Below are 23,961 nucleotides of genomic sequence, written 5' to 3' on the forward strand. Positions count from 1 at the left end.
GAAATATTTTGTAGTAATCAATTTTATGTGACTAAAAACACACTGATCAGCAGAAACATTATGACTACTGTCCACCGTGAGCTTGGGTACCACCTCGTGACGTTACGGACAGATGATGCGGTATGGGAAGTATGTAACCGGTGCAGAGAATGGGGAACCAATCTAACGACAGTGAAGGTAGAAAATGTAGAAAATGTAGAATGGGGTGACCAGTATCCAAGCAATGTTCGGCAATATCAGGTCTACTTGGATGCTGTACTGAGTATAAACCGCATACACGATTACAGCAGCCAAGCAGATCTACTATTGCCAAACATTGCTTGGATACTGGTCACCCCATGTTATATAATAACACCGAGATATTAGCATGCACGTCCAGCTATTGGGATAGTGTTATTAAGGAGGCAGTTGAGATTAAATTAGCGAGCAACCTCGTTAACAGGTATGGAGGCTTGGTTTAAACTCTGTTTGCAATCCGGCTCTCTCCCTTGTCAAAAAACAGAGGGACAGAATGAATGCTAGCTCACCTGCGGGTTCATAGTCTCACTATCGATATCTCTGACTTTGGTCATCTTTGGTGGCACTAGTGTTCAGTGTGTGTGTTATCTTTCCTGCATCAGTCCGAGAACCGAGGTTTTAAGTTTGCATGTACGTCGCCTGTCCGTTGCTGTTTGCCTTGAAAATGGCGGGGTGTTCTCCCACCGAAATATCGGCGGTCGCTGAAAGTGTTACCTGGCTGAATTCCCGGAAGTTATTTGAAAGTTGTATACGCCAGACAAAACTCAGGTCTGACAGTGATACAGTATTTTGAAAAGCATCATAGTGAACCTACGGTGTTGTCATCCCCTCCAAGTTCGCGTTATCTGAACCCTATTGAGCGGATCTTTGTGCCTTTATACCAAACCTCAATAATTTAGCGAAACTGCGTGACCTGTGCACCCATCTGCTGCGACATCTGTTACGTCGCAAAATAATGTACCTGGTGTATCTACGAAAAAATTACTACGCCTTCCCTGGCAACACAAGCCATATAGCGGAGGAGTGTTGAGCAACACCCTAGTCCTGCGATGTGAACGTTCTGGCGCCAATGTAACAAAATAACGTCACAGAGAGAGAGGTTCCGTCAATGTTATGACCATGCACCATGAAGTAACAAGAGGAATTCACACTGCAAGCAAGCTCATTCAGGAAGCTGACAAAGTGATGGGGCTAGTCAGTCAATCTGAAGAATGAATTTGGGCAATATTACCACTCTGGCTAGGTTCCTTCAGGAGACGACTGAACAAAACAAGCAGAGTGAACGAAGTCGTCGACAGTGACGACTGGCTGCGACGACCTGCTGCTCTTTCTGCGGTGGGCTTGCTGTTGTTGCCAGAGGAGTCTCATACACATTCCTCAGATCAGACAACCAGTCTCAGTTCTGCTCAGTTTGCTCACGTATTCTCAGACACTCTTCACGTGTATACTTGAACCTGTGCTTCACCGGGGCACACGATGATTCAGGCAGTCACCTACACAAGCATTAGGCTCTGGGAACTATCGGCATGCGCCTAAAGAGAAGACTGCACGAACACTACACTGCATCTTCACACCGCCGAGTCAACTACTGGCTACTGGATGACTACCTTGACTACTGACTACCTCCTGAGTGTGGCCACCTTCCGCGGGGAGGGGGGGGGGGGGCTATTCGGATCGAAATTGGTTGCTGTCTTGTAGCTTGCCATCCTGTCTTTGCACGACCACCATGTCACTGAACATCGCCCAAAGTGGGCACACGCCTTTCATGTCGAGCTTGCTGGGGGTGACAGTTTGAATACCGTGCTCTCCTGTGCTGTATTCCTCCGCCCGAAGCGAGGCAGCAGCCTGGTCGGGACTGTCATTCATCCACGCGTGATCTCTGGCAGCGCTGGCAGCCCTGCTGACTCCAGCGAGTGTCCGATGATGGCTCGTTGGGCTCTGCAGCTCACTACGTCATCCGGGGGTCACCGGTCCCTCCTTCACCGGCAACCACACCTCTGTGTCCAACACGAACAAAATCTCAACCTACCAGTGACGCGTTACTGGCGGCTCGCCTCTCCATTCCAGTCCCCACCACTCACAACTCACGCACGGGTGAAGGACACGACGTTACTTCCTGACCAATGCACAGCTGTTGCCTCTTCTACAGGAGAGCTCGCATCCAGGGGTTCTACAATATTATGTCAAGCGTAACAAGGACTTGTCGAATCCACGCCACGCTGAATCGCTGTTGTGTAGCATTCCAAAGATTGACCATCATGGTCTTACGCAGATGCAGATAATGTTTTGGCTGATCAATGCATAATACATACTTTTATAAGTACGTGGCGTATTTTTTAATTAAGTACCGTTTTGATATTAAAAAAACTCGTGCTAAGATATCTGAATAATTTTGTTTTTACAGGAAAGCCTGTACCTTAATCTGCTTTTCTACATAATTCCCGTCAGTAGTGAGGCACTTGTCATAACGTTGTACCAGTTTTGGACATCCTCCTCATAGAAGTCTGTCGCCTGACTTGTTAACCACTGCATCACCACTGTTTTGACTTCGTCATCGTTTTGAAGACGTTGACCGCCCAGGTGTTTCTTCAAAGGCAGTAACAGATGGTAGTCACTGGGCGCAAGATCGGGGCTGTACGGAGGATGATCTAGAGTTTCCCATGGAAAAGATGTGATGAGATCTTTGGTCTGATTCGCCACATGCGGACGGGCATTGTCTTGCAGCAAAACGATGCCCTTCCTCAACTTCCATGGACTGTTGCTTTGATTCTGGTGTGATGTAGGCGACCCATATTTCATCGCCTGTAACAATTTGGCTTAAGAAATCATCACCGTCGTGGTACCGCTCAAGGAAAGCCAATGCACTGTCTAAACGTTTGGCTTTGTGCACATCAGTCAACATTTTCGGTACTCAACGTGCGCACAATTTTCGGTAATTCAAGTGCTCGGTCACCATGCCATAAAAACACTACGAGAAACATTAGAAAAGTCATTCCGCAAGGAGGAAATCATAAAGCGTCTGCTTTCTCTCACCTTATTGTCCACTTCCTGCACCAAACTTTCATTAACGACCGAAGGACGCCCACTCCGTTGTTCATCATGCACATTTGTGCGGCCATCTTTAAATGCTCTCACCCACTTTCTTACCATTCCATCCCTCATAATGTTTTCTCCGTAAATGCACAGATCTCACGATGAATATCGATCGCTTTTACGCCTTTAGCACTAAGAAATCTTGTAACAGCCCGTACTTCACAGTCGGCGGGACTCACGATTATCGGAGGCATCTTAAACACTCAGTACACAACGTAACCAACGATGAATCAGACTGTAATGGCTTCAGTGCGTAAATTAAGGTACCGGCTTTGATGTAAAAATAAAATTATTGAGATATCCTAGCACGTCTTTTTTTTTTTTAATTTTAAAACGGTACTTACTTAAAAAACACGCCTCGTATTTCAGACGTCGTGCATCACGTCACAGTGTCGAAGGCTTTTTCTAGGCCACCTAATCTGATGAAAGTGCCTTAGCCTTTCTTAAGTCTTCCTTCTTCTATCAACCGTGTGCCCTGGATAAATTACAGTGTCTCCAGCTTGACAGCAGCAGGCACAGCACTACGGTACGTCGACACATACCTGATGCAGAGGGCGCAGAGGCGTCTCCTGACAGAGGCAGAAGGCTACCAGGGCCGCGCAGTACAGGAACAACAGCCGAGGCCACATGTCTGCTGAAACACAACCTAAATGTAACGATAACGGGTAAAGAACTACAAGACGTATGATACAGACAATGCACGAGATTCTTAATTGGTTTTTCAGTGAAATGATAAATCATTTCATAGGGAAGGCTCTAGATGTGGTGTCGTATGTACATTTATTAGAAAAGTGTGTAAATCACCTGACATAAAACAGAATACAAAGAAAAGCTATTGAGTTAAGTGAATGTGAATTCAAATACTTTATATAAGAGATTCTTACATACACCATTAGGTAACTTTTTTTCTTTTAGAGAATTTGGAGTTCTGAATATTAGACTTAAAATTGAAAATTCTGCTTCGTGACTTCAATTAAATTTCATACCGCAAGTCCTAAGACAGACTAACTGATTAACTTATTAATCTCTTACAATGTGTCACAAATGTTACAAGAGACTGTCCGATACGATAAGGATAGTGAAACAGCAGTCGGCCAGATACTGTATTTATTGCCAAACAGATGTATGGTTAATATTAATATTAATTAGCATAGCTGTATTAAGGTAACTACATTTATTGTGTCACCAACAGTTTTCTTCAATGAATCGTCAGTTGAGCTGTATTTCAACAAACTGAAGTTTTGTTTTATTCAACTGGAGGTCATCCTATGGTATTTTTTGAACAAAACCAATGACGACATAACAAATGTACATTAATAAAGCTGTCGTGGGTTTCATTTACACTCACACTAATGAGCTGTGGAGCACAAGATGATCAAGTTTATTTAGGTGTGTTATTATAAGACTGGGATGACACGCTAATGTTTCAAATCAGAAGGTAATTAAATTTGCATTTAATAATGATTCCAGAGAAAAAGATAACTATGCCAGAAAACGAACCATTAATGGAAACATTTGGACTTTTAATTGTATACCACAGAAAGTAATTTTAAAAGAGGTGTCACAAGATAGTGTCAATGAAACATTGGAGTCATTATTCTGAAATTATAAATTTTGCTTTGATCCTCCACTTCGAAAGAAGAAAATGAAGGTTAAGATAAAGTCAAATACATGGGTAAAACTAGGTACAAATATATCACCAGAAACTCTAAGAGCGTTTAATACAGCAGCAAAATAAATCAATCAGTTAAATCATTAATTATAATGGAAAGCAGAAATAAAGTAACATACAAGATTCATCACAATCAATGTACACAATCCAAATAACGATATGACAGTCCCCCAAAATTAAAAAATCACATTTAGACTTGTATGTATACTGATTATAACTGATGTAAGAAATCAATTAGTAAACAAAAATAAGACGTCTCTTGTCTTAAATGGATCTTATGGCATTAAACAAAGTTCATGGAAAATAAACTTTCAGTTAACTCATCTAATCAAGGTTTCGCTTAATATGGAAATATTTCAAAAAAATCTTAAATTGCTAGTTATAAAGCATTTCGCCGGCAGCTGTGGCCGAGCGGTACTAGGAGCTTCAGTCCGGAACCGCACGCCTGCTACGGTCGCAGGTTCCAATCCTGCCTCAGGCATGGATGTGTTGATGTCCTTAGATTAGTTCGGTTTAAGTAGTTCTAAGTCTAGGGGACTGATGACCTCAGATGTTAAGTCACATAGTGCTTAGAGCCATTTGAACCATTTTTTAAAGCCATTTCACATAACGTATGATACAAGAGATGTTAGAAACTGTAGATGTTTCATTATTATTTAGCTTTTATAACATAATAAGAATCATGCATGGAAGGTTACTTACTTGAATAAGAATGAAATACAACTTAATGCTCTAAATGGCTCCAGGAAAAGCAAATTTACTTAAACATCAGACTGAGTTTACAAAGCAAGTCATCAATGCTACAGAGAAACATGCACTTGACTATTGGTTCCTTCTAGACCTACATAAAACCTTTCATCTGATCTATCATGATCTAATACTTTGGCAGTCATATATACATGGTATCTGTTGAGTTCCCCGTAACTTAAGTCTTACCCTTCTGGTAGGCAACAGGTGGGAGAAATAGGCTACGTAATTGAAAGTAATTTTTTTGTGTGTAGGAAAGTTAGCTATGGAGTACTTCATAGCTATGGGTCAGGCCATCTACTGATCTTAATTTTCATAAGTGATATCACTTTCAGCAGCAGAGGCAGAGATTCTTTTTCTTTTTGCAGATGATAGTAGACCATTATACTAAAGGGCATAATGTGACTGATTTACTGCAGAAGGTTCTGTGAAGCAGAAGAGGCAGAAAGACAGTTTACAAATAATTGTTAGAAGAAACGTTATAGATGAGCTTTAGAGAAAAAAATTAGTTCTGTAAGTAATGTAACCCTTTTATTAGGGAGCCATTTCATTGATTTAACATTCCACATAAGCTTTCTAGGAGTTTGGGTGGTTGATTATATCAGCTGGGAAAAGGGTATGTGATTTGAGAAAACACACAGTGTTCAATTTTGTACAATAAGTACCGCCATACGAACAACTGGTGTAGTCCACGAACGGGAGTCAACAAACACGTTAGAAGGCTCCAAACATTGGGTGTACATGTTTATGGAAGCTTATATTGGAAGAAGCATGTTACTGAGCTCAATGAAGTTGAGCTACTTTCCCCCTTCATATAACTGCTAGTCTCTGAAACAAACGATTCACCCTCAGTACTCATTTTGCATATTTCCACTGAATAATGTCTTGTGGAGTACTTTTGTGGGTTGCTCGCATCTTATAAAATAGTGATGGCACAAAAGCGAACAGTAAGAATAATAAGTGATGTTCACACACAATACACCATGTAAATCCCTCTTCAAAGAGTTAGACATTTTAATTACACGGTCCCAGTACATATATTCCCTAATTAAATTCGTCGTAAATAGTGCATCACAATTTCAGAAGAACAGTGTCGTCCATAGCTAGACCACTACAGGAAAAATGATCTTTATTACCCATCATTAATACCGTCAGTGGCTCGGGAAGGTGTTCGACATGCAGCACCAAAAATTTTGATTATTTGCCCAATTCCATAAAATGCGTGACAGGTAGCAAAGTAAGATTTAATTGTAGCGTAGTCAACTCATTCTATTCGATGGGCAAATTTCTGTTTAAAAGCTGGTAGTCTGTAGAAAGAAGAAAAAATTGTTTCAAATGCAGTTTAAGAAGAGGGCTAAATCATTATGTGTTCATTAACGTTAACGCTAATCGTGTACACATGTCCTATAAAGTGATTCCCCACAAATTATTACACTAAAAGAATTTTTCAAATGATCCATGGAACACTTACTAAGTGGATAGTGGCTTTTATAAACCTGATATAATGTTGCGTGCATTTCCAACTGGAATAATTTATTTATGTTACTATAGGTTAAAAAGGTCCGTGATGTATTTCATATGTGTCATATACACTGATCAGCCAAAGAAAGTAGTACACCTTCCTAATATCGTGTAGGGCTACCGCCAGCACGCAGAAGTGCCGCAGCACGAAACGACATGAACTCCACTAATGTCTGAAGTAGTGCTGGAGGGAATTGACACCATGAATCCTGCAGGGCTGTCCCTAAATCCGTAAGAGTCCAAGGGTGTGGATATCTCTTCTGAACAGCACGTTGCAAGACATCCCAGATATGCTCAATAATGTTCATGTCTGGGGAGTTTGGGGGTCAGCGGAAGTGTTTAAACTCCGATGAGTGTTCCTGGAGCTATTTTGTAGCAATCCTGAACGTGTGCGGTGTCGCAATGTCCTGCTGGAATGGCCCAGGTCCGTCGGAATGCACAGTGGACATGAATGGATGGAGGTGATCGGACAGAATGCTTATGTACGTGTCACCTGTCAGAGTCGTATCTACACGTATCGCTCCAAGTACACACGCTCCACACCATTAAGGAGCCTCCACCAGCTTGAATTGTCCCCTGCTGACATGAAGGGTTCATGGATTCATGAGGTTTTCTGCATACCCATACACGTCCATCCGCAAAATACAATTTGAAACGAGACTCATCCGACAAGGCAACATGTTTCCAATCATCAATAGTCCACTGTCGGTGTTGATGGGCCCTTGTGAGGCGTAAAGCTTTGTGTCGTGCAGTCATCAAGGGTACATGAGTGGGCCTCCGGCTCTGAAATCCCATATCGATGATGTTTCGTTGAATGGTTTGCACGCTGACACTCGTCGATGTCCCAGCATTGAAATTTGCAGCAATTTGCGGGAGGGTTGCACTCCTGTAACGTTGAACGATTCTTTCCAGTCGTAGTTGGTCCCGTCCTTGCAGGATCTTTTTCCAGGCGCAACGATGTTTCACTGGATTTCTGATATTCACAGTACACTCGTGAAACGGTCGACTGAAAAATCCCCACTTCATCGCTACCTCGGAGATGCTGTGCTCGTGCGCCGATTATAACACTATTTTCAGACTAACTTAAATCTTGATAACCTGCCATTGTAGTAGCAGTAACTGATATAACAACTGCGCCAGACAGTTGTCTTATATAGGCGTTGCCCACCGCAGCACCCTATTCTGCGTTTTTACATATATCTGTATTGGAATACACATGCCTATACCAGTTTCTTTGGCGCTTCAGTGGATAAGGAAAATCTCTAACGCTGAGTGTGTGTGTGTGTGTGTGTGTGTGTTTGTGCGCACATATGAGTCTAGAAGTGTAGTACAGGGTGATTCAAAAAGAATACCACAACTTTAAAAATGTGTATTTAGTGAAAGAAACATAATATAACCTTCTGTTATACATCATTACAAAGAGTATGTAAAAAGGTTTTTTTTCACTCAAAAACAAGTTCAGAGATGTTCAATATGGCCCCCTCCAGACACACGAGCAATATCAACCCGATACTCCAACTCGGTCCACACTCTCTGCAGCATATCAGGCGTAACAGTTTGGATAGCTGCTGTTATTTCTCGTTTCAAATCATCAATGGTGGCTGGAAGAGGTGGCCGAAACACCATATCCTTAACATACCCCCATAAGAAAATATCGCAGGGGGTAAGATCAGGGCTTCTTGGAGGCCAGTGATGAAGTGCTCTGTCACGGGCTGCCTGGCGGCCGATCCATCGCCTCGGGTAGTTGACGTTCAGGTAGACGATAAGGTTTCATAACTAACCTTTTTCGTAGGACTCTCCATACAGTTGATTGTGGAATTTGCAGCTCTCTGCTAGCTCTGCGAGTCGATTTTCCTGGGCTGCGAACAAATACTTGCTGGATGCGTGCTACATTTTCATCACTCGTTCTCGGCCATCCAGAACTTTTCCCTTTGCACAAACACCCATTCTCTGTAAACTGCTTATACCAACGTTTAATACACCACCTATCAGGAGGTTTAACACCATATTTCGTTCGAAATGCACGCTGAACAACTGTCGATTCACTTCTGCCGTACTCAATAACACAAAAAGCTTTCTGTTGAGCGGTCGCCATCTTAGCATCAACTGACGCTGACGCCTAGTCAACAGCGCCTCAAGCGAACAAATGTACAACTAAATGAAACTTTATAGCTCCCTTAATTCGCCGACAGATAGTGCTTAGCTCTGCCTTTTGTCGTTGCAGAGTTTTAAATTCCTAAAGTTGTGGTATTCTTTTTGAATCACCCTGTATTTGTAGAAGAACTAGAAAATAAGATTTTCATTGCTGTTGTTGTGTGTAACTAGCGACTCATCGCTACTTCGTAGGGTATGGCCGGACGACTTGTCTGATGAAGAGGTAATTTTATTTACAGGTCACTGGCTAGAGTTACAATTAGACTTCTGGGAACAAAGTAGGGTAACTGAATATTAACTCCAAATTCTGCTGTAAGCTATCTTATTCAAACAGTGGATGCCAGGAAAATTCTCAGGGGTCATGACTTCATCGAGGCACATCATCATAGTTTAGCCAGTTTGCACTATATTTACAAATTACATACAGAAATCTTGCTCATGAATCAGAATATCTGTTACTGAAAACCATATAATAATACCTAGAGCAGTTCCTGAAATTATCATTCACATACAAACAGAAAAACGTGTTAGTAACATTCATTTGTAATACGTAGCGAATAAGACACAATTTTGTGTTCTTGATAAATTATGTAAATAAGTTTCCTTTAATTTGCGTCTATGGTCACAAACTTTTTGTTAACAGATTACCACTTTTGGTTTATAATGACCATCATCAGATCAGTTTTATAAAAACAAAGTGCTCATGTGCTGCATTTAACATTTGACGATGCCACTATGGCTGCAGTACATTAGGACTTTGTTTTTATAAAACAGATCTGATGATGGTCATTATAGACCGAAACCGGTAATCTGTTAACAAAACGTTTGTGACCATAGACGTAAATTAAAGGAAACTTATTGTATACACTGGTCACTGGTTTATTCGCGACAATGTCGCAACTTGTCAAATTATATGTAAAGTCTATATATCTCTTTCGAAGTGACATTTCTATTTCATTGTGAACAATGATCAGAAACTGAATAATAATAATAATAATAATATTTATTATTATTATTAGAAAAAGAAAAACTCAGACCTACACTATCAGAGCCACTGGGAAAGGAGTGATGTAATGAAGGGGGTAAGTTCCATTTCTCCTACATAGCTTTAGAGATAACAGGAATTGTTTACAAAAGCACTGAATGTTGGCTGTTCAATATCAGTGACATTTAAAATGTTTGTATAGTTTATCAGATATTTAAAAAAAATGGTTCAAATTGCTCTGAGCACTATGGGACTTAACATCTGAGGTCATCAGTACCCTAGAACTTAGAATTACTTAAACCTAACTAACCTAAGGACATCACACACATCCATGCCCGAGGCAGGATTCGAACCTGCGACCGTAGCGATCGCGCGGTTCCAGACTGAAGCGCCTAGAACCGCTCGGTCACACCGGCCGGCTATCAGATATCGGTATGATATGTGTTTCTGTGCGTTACTAACTAATACTAAGGAATGTTTACTGTCATCAAAGTAGGACAAAATATATGAACGTATATTCCACAAAGCAATCTTAATAACATACAGGTGTTGGCAAAGTACGGAACATACTATGGTGATGTGTTTCTTGTGGAGATGGTTGTGAGATCATATATGAAGAACGAAACATGGAATGCTCAGATGGCAGCAGTGGTGATAAAATATTAACAGAATGTGGTACACGCGGGTTCACATATAGTGTATGGTGCAACGTTATCTACAGTCTCCTGATTGGCTCATGCATGCTACCTCGACAGCTGGATTAATCAGCTTACTTTAGTATCTTGAGAGACGTACAACGAAAAAATGTGCTCCTACCAGTTCTCCGATCCATACGGTTCAGGCAAGAGGAGACTCCGATGCACTTCAGATTGGATGTCCTCAAGGTTTTGGCAACCATCATAACAAGAATGTCTATTGGATGCTGAAGTCTGCTGCATGAACAGATTGTCCACGAAAATGCAAAGTATGGTCTGTGTTACTCCGTTTAACTTCAGCAACATGGAACAGTCAGTTGATCTCTGAGTAACCGTTCGACAGGACACATCGTTGCCACGTGCAGTCACTCTGAGTGTGTACCGTCAGCTAGTACTTGGGTTAATCATAAATGTGTAATGTTAATAGAATCACCTTGTGTTGATCCTCGAATTTCTCCTCCCCTCTCTGCCCAGGCTGTCTTATTCCTCAGGTAGAACCTCAGACACCACTGACGAATGGTGTTAAGAGCCTGACCCTGTGCAGATACATCGGAAAAATGATGATTGCTATTGCCAGTTAATAGCACATGGCTCTTTAACGGGATAATCATTTGTTCACTATGCTATACAGTGTTATTGTGCAGCACCTTCCACCCACCGAATACACCCAGAGCTTTAATTTATATTCCCCAGACTGTTGTCTTACGTTACCCTTGGTTTCCTCCAGTCACCAAGTGCCTGAAGCTCATTTCAGCTTTGACATGACCTGTGGCTTTTCCTCTAGTGTGCCAGTGTTTATGAGAATACATGTCTCCACCACCCTTATTAGGAACAGCATATCTTGATGATTTAATATTTTAACACTATTTCAGGTTTTGGGTAGCTACAGACAAGGTGCTGACGAGTGCCGCAATAATTTTCGTGTCTTACTTTTAAGGCGTCGGCATCAAGTTGACAAGTTGTGCTCGGTAGGAAATGCACTGATTAGCCAAAGCATTATTATCATCTGCTTTATAGCTTTTTAGTCCACATATGAAACACTTTACAGCAGCGAATCTGTGTGGCTTTATTTCGACAGATCCTTGACATGTCTCGAGAGGTACGTGCCTACGGATGACTATTCACAGATCACACAGTTCCCACAAATTACCAGCCTGTGGAGGTGCGAGTAGCGTCTCAGATATTTTCCATCGGGTTCAGATGAGGCAGCCAGAATATCAGCGTGAGTTTACTGTTATGTTCCTAAAAACACTGTAGCTCGTTCTGACCTTTTGGCACCGACAGTTATCTTGCTGGAAGGAGCAGTCACCGCCAGGAAAGACATTAAATGTGAGATGCAGCTGTTCCACAGATATGTTAACGTAGCGCGCAGAGTCATGGTTCTTTGTATTAGTAGCGCAGGTCCCATGGAAGTCCAAGTAAATCTCCCCCATAAGATAATATTACCCTCAGTTGGCTGTGTCTGTGGCGCGCCGCATGGTCAGAGTAGCTATTCGGCTGGATGGCGGACTATCTGGTCAAGACCGATACGTCGATACTTCTCCACTGATCCACCGTCCATTCTCGATGATCCCTTTAGGGGTCGTCTGCTGTGGAGCCCCATGTTCAACAGTGTGTGCTGAAAGGTATGCCCCGAAACACTTGTGTCTGCGCCATTATCGCTCTCTCTCTACAGATCTGCCGCAGATCGCTGCCTGTCCTCCTCTACAGCACGAATAAGCTTCACATAAGCTTCACGTACTGCAGTGAAGCCCCGTCCTACACCTTACCGCCTACTAGTGGTATTATGTCCTGCAGCCACTTTCCATAGTTGCTCACGACTGTAGCACGTGGCCAGCCGTTAATCTCCGCTGTTTCCAAGATGCTCGTCTCTAGGCGCTGGGCCATAACAATCTGACCTTTAACAAAGTCTCTTATGTAAGTGGATTTCTACATCTGCGGTCTGTATCGTCGTTAGTGTGATTCCCCACCGCGGCACCTAATTGCAACGTCATTAGGCGGTATGCAAGCTCGCCCGTGGATCGAGGTGAATTCGCTGTGGCTCAACTGCGTACGTCACTGTAATTGAAAGGGTTCCTCCTCAGGTGACCGAAAAATGATGTGAACTGAGAGTAGTGTCCACAGCATATTCCTTGTACTGTAATCTGAAATTTGGAAATTTGTGGTAATCTCTTATGGGACCAAACTGCAGAGGTCATCGGTCCCTAAGCCTACACACTATTTAATCTAACTTAAACTAACTTACGCTACGGACGACGCACACACCCATGCCCAAGGGAGGACTCGAACCTTAGACGGGGGGAGCCGCAGAGACCGTGACAAGGCGCCTCAGACCGCTCGGTTACCCCGCGCGGCCCAGAATCATGTTCGACATGACTCGCCCCAGTACAGATGACAGCATCGCCAATGCACTGCCCTAAATTCCTTCTTTAAGAAATGATCTGTATGTCAGAAACCGTGATTCTGATTTACGCATCCAGAGAATTTACATCAAACAGTTAACGATTCCTTAACTAGAAAGTCATACATGTTGGAGCTATTTGGTTAGTGTATTCATTAAAATAAAGAACATCGTCTTGCTCTGCATTGTGCTCAGCAAGAAAATTCTGTGACCGCGTAAGGGAGCGTAGCCTGAGCTTTTACTTTTTATTACAACAGAACATGCAAAGTAAATTATCAATTTATACTCAAAATGAACTTCAAATCAATCTTATTTGTTGTTCCCCCGATCGTTGTCACCTCCGATAAAAATTTTCTGGTGTGTTTTCGCATGTTTGATTTTGTAAATTTGTGATAAGATCTTATGGGACCAAACTGCTGAGGTCATCGGTCCCTAAGCTTACACACTACTTAATCGAACTAAAACGAACTTACTCTAAGGACAACACACACCCATGCCCGAGGGAGGACTCGAACCTCCGACGAGGGAGCAGCTCGGACAGTGAAAAGGCGCCTTAGACCGCGCGGCTACCCCGCGCGGCCTGTAATCTGGACTACGTCGGCTATATTATACTAGAAATACGTGGTTAACTCATATTAATATGACTACCACTTATGTTCGAAGACAACGCTTAGTAACCACTCACAGACCGCAGGTAGCAGCACTAGCAGTGGAAGATACATGAAGCCTGTGGGGGGAGGGGGGGACTCGGAAAACAATGCAGTTTTTATCGTAATGCGGAAATGGAGCGATTTATCTCATGTCCAAAGAGGCATGATCACTGGCTTTCGGGCCAAGTGTGAAACCATTTCCGAAATGGCGATGTTTGTTCAACTGTACTGGTGTCGCCGTGGCTGCAGTATGCTGTGAATGGCAAAATGGTGCTATACAAAACCGACGCCGAGGCTACTGTGGTACACCACGGGGCATAGATGACACGGACGAACGACGACTGTGGAGATGTGCAATGGCGAATAGGAGTGCAACTTTTGAGCAACTGACCGCCCAGAGGGACTCCGCAACGGCTGTTCAGTGAAAGTTGCTGCGTATGGGCCTTCGCATCAGATGCGAGATTTACGCACCCGTGTCGCCTAATTTTCATCGAAGATAGAGGCTGAAATCTGCACGCTAATAACTCAACAACTGAACATTCACTGAATGACGACAGCTACCTTTCCACATGAATAACGTTTTATGCTCCATCAGACCGATGGCAAATACACAATCGTCGGAAGGATCCAGGCCGGAGGAGGGAGCACTATTGTCTGGGGGATCTTTTTGATGTATTCCCTGGGTGCTCTCTTCATTCTAAATGGCACAATGAATCAACAAAGTAAGCATCTATCCACGGGCACCATGTCCACTCCTACATGCTTTTTGATCTTCCTTGGCACAGTGGTATCTACTAGCAGGACTGCGTGCCACGTAGTTCTCAGTGTATGTGCATGGTTCCAAGAACAGCAGGTCGTGACTGCTGTACACCCCTGGCCACCAAACTCCCTGGATTTAAACCCAGCAGAGAATCTGTGGGACCAATTAGATCGGGCTGTTGACGCCATGGACCCTCAACCGATGCACCTAGAGCAGCTGAGCACGGCGTTGTAGTCAACAAGGGACCTTGCAGAACGTCATTGACTCTCTTACTGCATGTCTTGCCACGGTCCGTGGCACAAAGGGTGGTCATTCAAACTTTTTACATGCGGTCACTTTAATGTGACAGGACAGTGTAAGTACTGCTCTGTGAGTGGTCATTTCAGTGACGAAGCTCTAGGTATATCAGTAAGTCTAGCGGTACATTTCCAATGTAGTTTACAGTGTAAATGCTGCGAAGAACATGAACGAAACAAGGCATCAGATATGAGCTGACAATGATTATTTCAGATTACACTCAGCCATAAACGTCTGCCAGCTGGACATTATGACATTCGAAAGAAATATCTACAGTTAATCTTGAAAACAATATTCAATTACCGGAATTAAATCATGAGATACGCGAGGACGGCGAAATGTGAGAATATGAAGTATTTGAGACGTGGTGTTACAGAAGGCTTTTTTTTGTTCTGTTTTTTGGTTTTCAGCCTTCTGACTGGTTTGAGGCTGCCCGCCACGAATTCCTCTCCTGTGCTGACCTCTTCATCTCAGAGTAGCACTTGCAACCTACGTCCTCAGTTATTTGCTAGATGTATTCGAATCTCTGTCTTCCTCTACAGTTTTTGCCCTCTACAGCTCCCTGTAGTACCATGGAAGTCATTCCCTCACGTGTTAACAGATGTCCTATCATACTGTCCTTTCTCTTATCAGTGTTTTCCACATATTCCTTTCCTCTCCGATTCTGCGCATAACCTTCTCATTCCTTACCTTTTCACTCCACCTAATTTTCAACATCCGTCTGTAGCACCACATTTCAAATGCTTCGATTCTCTTCTGCTCCGGTTTTCCCACAGACCATGTTTCACTACTGTACAATGCTTTATTCCTCTCAAAAATTTCTTCCTCAGATTAAGGCCGATATTTAATATTAGTAGACTTCTGTCAGCAGGAATGCCCTTTTTGCCATTGCTAGTCTGCTTTTGATGTCCTCTTTCCTCCGTCCGACATTCGTTATTGTACTGTCTAGGTAACAGAATTTCTTAACTTCATCTACTTCGTGACCATCAATGGTTCAAATGGCTCTGAGCACTATGGGACTCAACTTCTGAGGTCATCAGTCCTCTAGAACTTAGAACTACTTAAACCTAACTAACCTAAGGACATCACACACATCCATGCCCGAGGCAGGATTCGAACCTGCGACCGTAGCGGTCTCGCGGTTCCAGACTGTACGCGCGGTCACTCCGGCCGGCTTCGTGACCATCAATCCTGATGTTAAGTTTCTTGCTGTTCTCATTTCTACCACTTATCGTTACCCTCGTATTTCTACGATTTATTCTCAACCCATACTATATACTCATTAGACAGTTTATTCCGTTCATCAGTTCATGTAACTCATCTTCACTTTCATTCAGGATAGCAATGTCATCAGAGAATTGTATCATTGATATCCTTTCACCTTTAATTTTAATTCCACTCCTAAAACTTTCTCCTATTTCCATCATTGTTTCCTCAATGTACATATTGAACAGTAGGGGCGAAAGGCTACATCCTTGTCTTACATCCTTTTTGATAACAGCACTTCGTTCTTGGTCGCCCACTCTTATTATTCCCTCTTGGCTGTCGTACACATTGTATATCACCCGTGTCTCCCTATAGCTTACCCCTACTTTTCTCAGAACGTAGAACATCTTGTACCATTTTACAATCTCAAACGCTTTTTCTAGGTAGACAAATCCTATGAACGTGCCTTCATTTTTCTTTAGTCTTGCTTTCATTATTAACCGCAACGTCAGAATTGCTTCTCTGATGCCTTTACTTTTCCTAAAGCCAAACTGATCGTCATCTAGCGCAACCTCAATTTTCTTTTCCATTCTTCTGTATATTATTCTTGTAAGCAACTGGGATGCATAAGCTGTTAAGTTGATTGTGCGACAATTCTCGCACTTTGTCAGATCATGCCGTCTTCGGAATTGTGTGGAGGGCATTTTTCCGAAAGTCAGAAGGTATGTCGCCAGACTCATACAGCCTACGCACCAACGTGAATAGTCACTTTTTGCCACTTGCTGCAATGATTTTAGAAATTCTGATGTAATGTTATCTTCTTATGTTCTGCCTTATTAGATCTTAAGTCCTCCAAAGGTCTTTTAAATTCTGATTCTAATACTGGATCCCCTATCTCCTCTCAACTGACTAATGTTTCTTCTTCTATAACATCAGACAAATCTTCGCCCTCGTGGAGGCTTTGAATGTATTCATTCCATCTGTCCACTCTTTCCTCTGCATTTAAAAGTGGAATTCCCGTTGCACTCTTAATGTTACCACCCTTGCTTTTAATGTCACCGAAGGTTGGTTTAACATTCCTGTATGCTGAATGCTGAGTCTGCCCCTCCTACAATCATTTCTTTTTTGATGTCTTTACATTTTTCCTTCAGCCATTTCGTCTTAGCTTCCCCGCACTTCCTATTTATTTCATTCCTCAGCGACTTGTATTTCTCTATTCCTGAGTTTCCCGGAATATTTTTATGCTTCCTCCTTTCATCGATCAACTGAAGTATTTCTTCTGTTACCCATAGTTTCTTCACAGTTACCTTCTTTGTACTTATGTTCTCTTTCCCGATTTCTGTGATTGCCCTTTTTAGAGATGACCATTCCTCTTCAACGGTACTGCCTAATGAGCTACTCCTCATTGCTGTATCTATAGCCTTAGAGAACTTCAGTCGTATCTCGTCATTCCTTAGTGCTTCCGTATACCACTTCTTTGCGTATTGATTCTTCCCGACGAATGTCTTAAACTTCAACCTACTCTTCATCACTACTATATTGTGCTCAGAGTGTACGTCCGCCCCTGGGCACGCCTTACAATCCAGTATCTGCTTTCGTTATCACTGTCTGACCATGATGTAATCCAACTGAAATCTTCGCGTATCATTTTCCACTTATACCTCCTCCTCTTGTGATTTTTGGACAGCGTATTCGCTATTTCTAGCTGAAACTTGTTACAGAAATCAATTAGTTTTTCTCCTCTCTCACTGCTTGTAACAAGTCCATGTTCTCCTGTAACCTGTTCTTCTACTCCTTCCCCTAGAACTGCATTCCAGTCTCCCATTACTATTAGGTTTCCATATCCCTTTTCATACTGTATTACCCTTTCAATATCCTCACACATTTTCTCTATCTCTTCATCTTCAGCTTCCAACGTCAGCATACGCTCGTATATACCTGAACTATCGTTGTCGGTGTTGGTTTTGTCGATTCTGATAAGAACAACCGTATCAATGAACTGTTCACAGTAACACACTCTCTGCCCTACCTTCCTGTTCATAACGAATCCTACTCCTGTTATACCTTTTTTGCTGCTGTTGATATTACCCTATATTCATCTGACCAGAAATCCTTGTCTTCTTTCCACTTCGCTTCACTGACTCCTACTATACCTAGATTGAGCCTTTTGCCTTTCCCTCTTCAGATTTTCTACTTTCCCTACCACGTTAAAGTCTCTGACATTCCACGCTCCAACTCGTAGAACGGTATCCTTCCATTGATTATTCAATCTTTTTCTCATAGTAACCTTCCCCTTGGCAGTCCCCTCCCGGAGATCCGAATGGGGGACTATTCCGGAATCTTTTGCCAGTGGAGGGATAGTCATGACACTTCTTCAATTACAGGCCACATTTCCTGTGGACACATGTTACGTATCTTCAATGTAGTGGTTTCCTTGGTCTTCTGCATCCTCGTGCCACTGATCGTTGCTGATTCTTCCGACTTTAGGGGCAGCTTCCTATCCCTGGGACAAGATAGTGTCCAGATCCTCAGTCTGCCCCTCGGTCCTCTTTGACAAGGCCGTTGGCAGAATGAGGGGTGGCTTCTTATGCCGGAAGTCTTCGGCCGCCAATGCTGATTATCAATCAAAATTTAACCAGCGGCGGAATTCTAACCCTGGATTGAAGAAGTTTTGATTAGGAATCAAAGAAGCTAGCCTTTTTTTTTTAATTTTTTTCGGTATCGTTCGTTGCGTTTGGTCTTGGCGGACATCACAGGACATCTCTTCAAGTTGATCGTTGTTTCCTTTACTCATTTTTTTTCTTTTTATTACAGAGGGCTAGCGCCTCTCTGAGCGAACACGCTGAGCTATCGTGGCGGGTCCCTAGACCATGGTACAGAAGAACATTGAAAATTAAATAGAGCGTAAGATAAGAAACGAGGAGATTCTCTGCAGAATCAGTGTGGAAAGGAATGTTTGGAAAACTAAAAGAAGGGATGTGATAATGCACCCGTTAACAAAATGTGCCACATATTGCATGGATCTAGAAGGACTGTGTAGAGAACAAATTATAGGGGAAGACAGAGATAAGGATTTGCTCCTAAGAGTCGTCAGGAGAAGTCTCTCTGTTGTTTCGGCAGATATCTGCAGTTCAGTTTTTGCGGTATATACCTGAGGCCACAGCAAAGAAATACTACTCATAGCGTCTTTAGTGAGGGGCCTAGTGTCGACGAAAACCTGCGGTTTGTTTCCCGTTACGAACAAAATTAAATTGGAATTTCTCGTTGTCATTTGGTACAGCCGCCCCAAATTAATATAATGCCATATTCACTATACCGAAATATGTTTACAGGGAAATTAAAACTGAAGGAAAACGAGTACTGGAGCTGCGACTGAGCAGCGCTGCTACTCGACGGTACCAACCAGTGCAGGCCAGGGAAGTGCTGTAGTTGCTGGAAAACTGCTTATTTTTCGTGTTTTCATGCCCTTGTTAATACATACCGATAAAATGAATATCACAATAGATTAATTTCGGACCGTTCTATCGAATGCGCACGTAAAATTTCGCTTTAAATTCATTTTGTACATAACCGGGAACATACCGATGCTCTCCATCGACACTGAACGTTTCATGAAAGACATGATTAACAGTATTTGTTTGGTTTGACTCCAGTTGCACATCGCTGGAAAGAAACAGCAAATATCTGTCGAAACACTAGCCAAAATGCACCTGACGACCCTTACGAGAGACACTCTGTATACACTAATTCACTGAAGACGTTGGATGTAGTTGATGTTCTGATATGTAGAGGTTAGTACAGAGATAAACGGTGGCGAACCGCTTCAAAGCAGCCAGGAGATGTTTTCCACTTGAAAAGAATGTTTCTTCACAAATAGTAAGTGTGTAGCTGCAGAAACTGATTACTAACCGTTTTAGAGCTGCCTGTACACTACTTTTTCTTAGAGTAATTAATCTCTGATGTGTTATCTCCTTATTCTGCAAATAATTTCAGGTGTTGCTTCTGCTCCCGCTCTTAAAAGATATGATTATTACAGATGTCGCAACAGCATTTCAATTACTTGAGCAAGCTGTCGCGGTAACTGAACTTGGGCGTCATTAGGGCTCCTGACACGCAATGGAGGCGGTCTCATAACGCAAAAGCTGAAGCTGACGAAGAGGCAGCGTCTGTTGCAAACCGGAGGCTGGCGTCTTATGTAACAGCGGCAGGAGCAGCTCCGCTCGGACTGCTTCCTGGTGGATTTCCTTCTGGCACTGCCAGGGCTATCTCCGTGTGCACCCCCACCGTCGAAATTGTAAGCCACTTCCGTGAAACATATTCGGCGTTCCTATGTAGTTGATATGTACAACACACTGTTTCCCATAATACGAAATTACCAGTAGAAGCTGAGATATTCGTGTTGTGTCAGATTAGCGTCCACTGTGACCCGGATAATGGACTAACAAAATTACCTTTTGCTTGTTTCGCTTGGTTTGTCTCATTCAATTACAACTATTTTCTTTCTGATACGGAAGGTGACCGAGATTCGCCGCGCGGAGTGGCCGCGTGGTTTGAGACGCCATGTCACGGATTGCGTGGTGCCGAAGGTTCGAATCCTCCCTCGGGTGTGTATTGTTCTTAGCATAGGTTAGTTTTAGTTAGTTTAAATAGCGTGTAGGTCTAGGGACCGAGGACCTCAGCAGTTTGATCTCTTAGGAATTCACACACATTTGAACATTTCAACATTGGACCGAGATTCGGGCAGAAGCCCAAAGTTCACTTGATCAGTCTAAAATTTTACCCTTCAACTTACTGTTTTATGCCACATAAAACCATCATCACTGGAGTTTGGAGATTATCAGCCATCTTCAGACTTACATTCTATTGAATATACAAAGTATCCACTGACCACTTTGCATAACGGACGACCGGCACGAAAAAGTCGGAGGATGCCTTAAAGTTTATGGTAATAGTTACTAGAAGACAGGGTTTCACACTACTTTATACAGTTACAATGCCTGACAAAAAGCGAAGCGCACAGAAGTCATCGGATGTCAGTGCGCTTCATACACGTACACACCATTTGCACGTATGTAAATGTTTAGATTTGCAATTTTCTGTGACAGGCAACGGCCTTCGGAGTGCATTTATGTTATTCCTGTTCAGTGTTGTTACCATTCCTGCTATTGTATGTAACAGCCGCAAAAGCGTCAGTTTCTGATCACTGAAGGTCATGGATATGTCACACATGTGAGAGACAGCGTTATCTGGTGCTGACAGAGTTTCAAAAAGGTTCCATTGTGGATCTTCATAAGGCCGGCTGGTCGAATCTAACAGTCAGATTTATGGGGCATTGGGATGTTTCCTGTCAACCACAGCTCACCATCACAAGGTAGGATCACTGTAGGTTAGATATATGTAGGTTAGATATATATATATACTTTTCATTCCAATAGAAACATGGTGACGATATCCTGCAAGACGCAGAAAATTTCAGAAACAAGAATACACAATATGTATTCACAAAGAACAACAGATACGCTAATGTGCCTTCCGCACATCCTAAGTGAAATGGTCCCCATGAATGAGGAGTAAGCTAAAAACAATCTCAAATATATTTTCATTTAAAAGGTAGTAATAAACTTGCCACAAAAAATGCATGTGTTCAATACAATGAGGTACATATAATTCTTAGGCTGTTGTAGCCATGCATCATGAAATAGAAAAATAATTTCACAAAACTTATTTCCAGTGATCGCATTACCACATTGAATTTCCGCACAATTATTTGATATTATTAGTAACATACACAAATCAGTCAGTTCTGCTAATAAATGCATCAGTGTAGTAGAAAGAGCTGCTGGTAAACTTTTCGTGATGTGATGTCGTGGTTCGAGAAACTCTTCTGTTCCTGATGTTTCGTCCACGACTGCGCTGGACATCTTCAGAGGCGCTCCTCCGCTGAGTCTTGCCGAGTGGACGAAACATCTTGGACCACGACCTCAAGTCCCGAAAGGTTTACCTTCAGCTACATCATTCGTTCGTGAAAGCCTGCATTCTAGGAGTAGAAAGAGTTGGCCAGCAGTGAGTCCTTTACCCAGATGACTATCGTCGGCGAGTATGGCGGTGACTTGGGAACAGTCCCGCTCTTCAAATGTCTTGGAGAGCCACAGCAGTGTTACACCTGGCACTACGGTGTGGGACTCTTCGAACGTGACTTGAGGTTACTGCTGGTAGTGACTGGGAGAAGTCTGACGGCACACGAAAGCCCTTCGCCCTCACGTGTTATCTCTCATGCGGCACTATCGTGATGCGATTTATCAACACAACAATGCTCGTCCACACATGACATATCTCTATGAACTCTCTAGGAGATGTTGAGGTACATATGTGGGCAGCAAGGTCCCCAAATCTGTCCCTGTTAGGACATGTATGGGAGCAGCGTCGATGTCGACTCCGTTCTGGTGCCAATATCCAGGATGTCCAAGTCCAGTTGCAAATACTGTGGCTCACCTTACCTCAGAAGAGAATACAATGGCCTTATGAAACCCTTTCCAACCGAATAAGTGAATGCATCCAGAGGAGAGGAGCTGCAAAGTAATGCTGATAAGTGGGCTCATACTTCCAAGTTCTTTGTAAATCTGACTCTACATCACATACCATCAGAACCCATGAAGTTTCATTTAGCTTCCTTCTCCCTTTCTATGTGCCTTATTTTTTTGTCAGATGGGGTATTTTGAACTTTCGTCACCTAAATTATTCCAAAGGCAAAATGTTAAAATTTTTACATTGGTAGATTCTTGCCTACCAAATTCTGAAAAACCCAAACAGTCCCATTTTTGTTTCAAATTCTGGTTTGATGATCCTTTCCAGAGTTGGTGCCAATTTATTCTGGGATACGTGAGTGAACTGGGACACAAACAATTCTACAAACTAGGTAATGGGACAATGCGATACTCTAGACTGATTCTCATCTGAACACATCACTGGACAATGATTTTGGGGGGCTTTGTGGTTGCTTTGTCTTACATCATGCTTCACAGACAGAATCATCAACTGTACACGTGAAATATTTTCTTGCTCAAGAGGAAGACATTAATGAAGTTCCACAAGGATCCGTATCGGGTCCTCTGTAGTTTCTCATTAAATATTAATGATCTTCTAATCAGTACATCAATTAATTATTTTTGCAGATCATAGGATTATAACCATTGCCAGTAGACATGAAGCAACAAAATGTAAGTACTGTATTTAGAGGGATTATGGGCTGAATTTCCACGGATTATCCTCCTCTTAAATTTAATAAAACACAGCTTACTCATTCCTGCTGCTCAAAGAGTACAACACAACTGATAAATTTAAATCATGGTAAATTCTTCAAGTTTAGTGGAGTACATACTGATAGCTGAAACTGAATGAAACACACATTTTACAAATCCTTAAACAGCCCAGTTCTACCTCATTTTAAAACTGCAAGGCTTGGAAGGATACATTAAGTAATGTCAAAGGGAGCCACATTGTGGGGAAACTCATGAGTGAGAAAGAAATTTTTTATTGTACAAAAGCCTCATATTAGAGTATATCTCTTAAACTAGAGGATTATATATTTTCGTTACAGAATCACAATGCATATTTTCCCTCACGTACTTTGTTGCATATAATCCATTATGGTTCACAAAGGGTTATGACATCTATCATTATAGTACCAGAATGAAAACCGACCACCATTAATTTTCATTAAAAGTTACTTAAGCTCACAAAGCGGTGACAAATAACCTTGCAA

General features: G+C 42.4%; 1 protein-coding gene across 5 annotated transcripts in view; it reads right to left on the reverse strand.

Annotated features, from left to right (window-relative positions):
• Nucleotides 1–23,961, reverse strand: part of LOC126251578 (uncharacterized) — a 111,087-nt gene that overhangs the window by 72,460 nt on the left and 14,666 nt on the right. For 3 of the 5 annotated variants that reach the window (XR_007545759.1, XM_049952109.1, XM_049952107.1), the window contains one exon: nt 3,654–3,745. Coding sequence is in view for 4 of the 5 variants with exons in the window: in XM_049952109.1 (XP_049808066.1) it covers nt 3,654–3,740 (87 nt within the window). In the remaining variant the exon portion in view is untranslated. The remainder of the gene's footprint in view (nt 1–3,653; nt 3,746–23,961) is intronic. The other 2 variants (XM_049952106.1, XM_049952108.1) reach the window with 1 other exon arrangement.

This window comes from Schistocerca nitens, chromosome 4 (genome assembly GCF_023898315.1).
Source record: "Schistocerca nitens isolate TAMUIC-IGC-003100 chromosome 4, iqSchNite1.1, whole genome shotgun sequence".
NCBI classification, from domain to species: Eukaryota; Metazoa; Arthropoda; class Insecta; order Orthoptera; family Acrididae; genus Schistocerca; species Schistocerca nitens.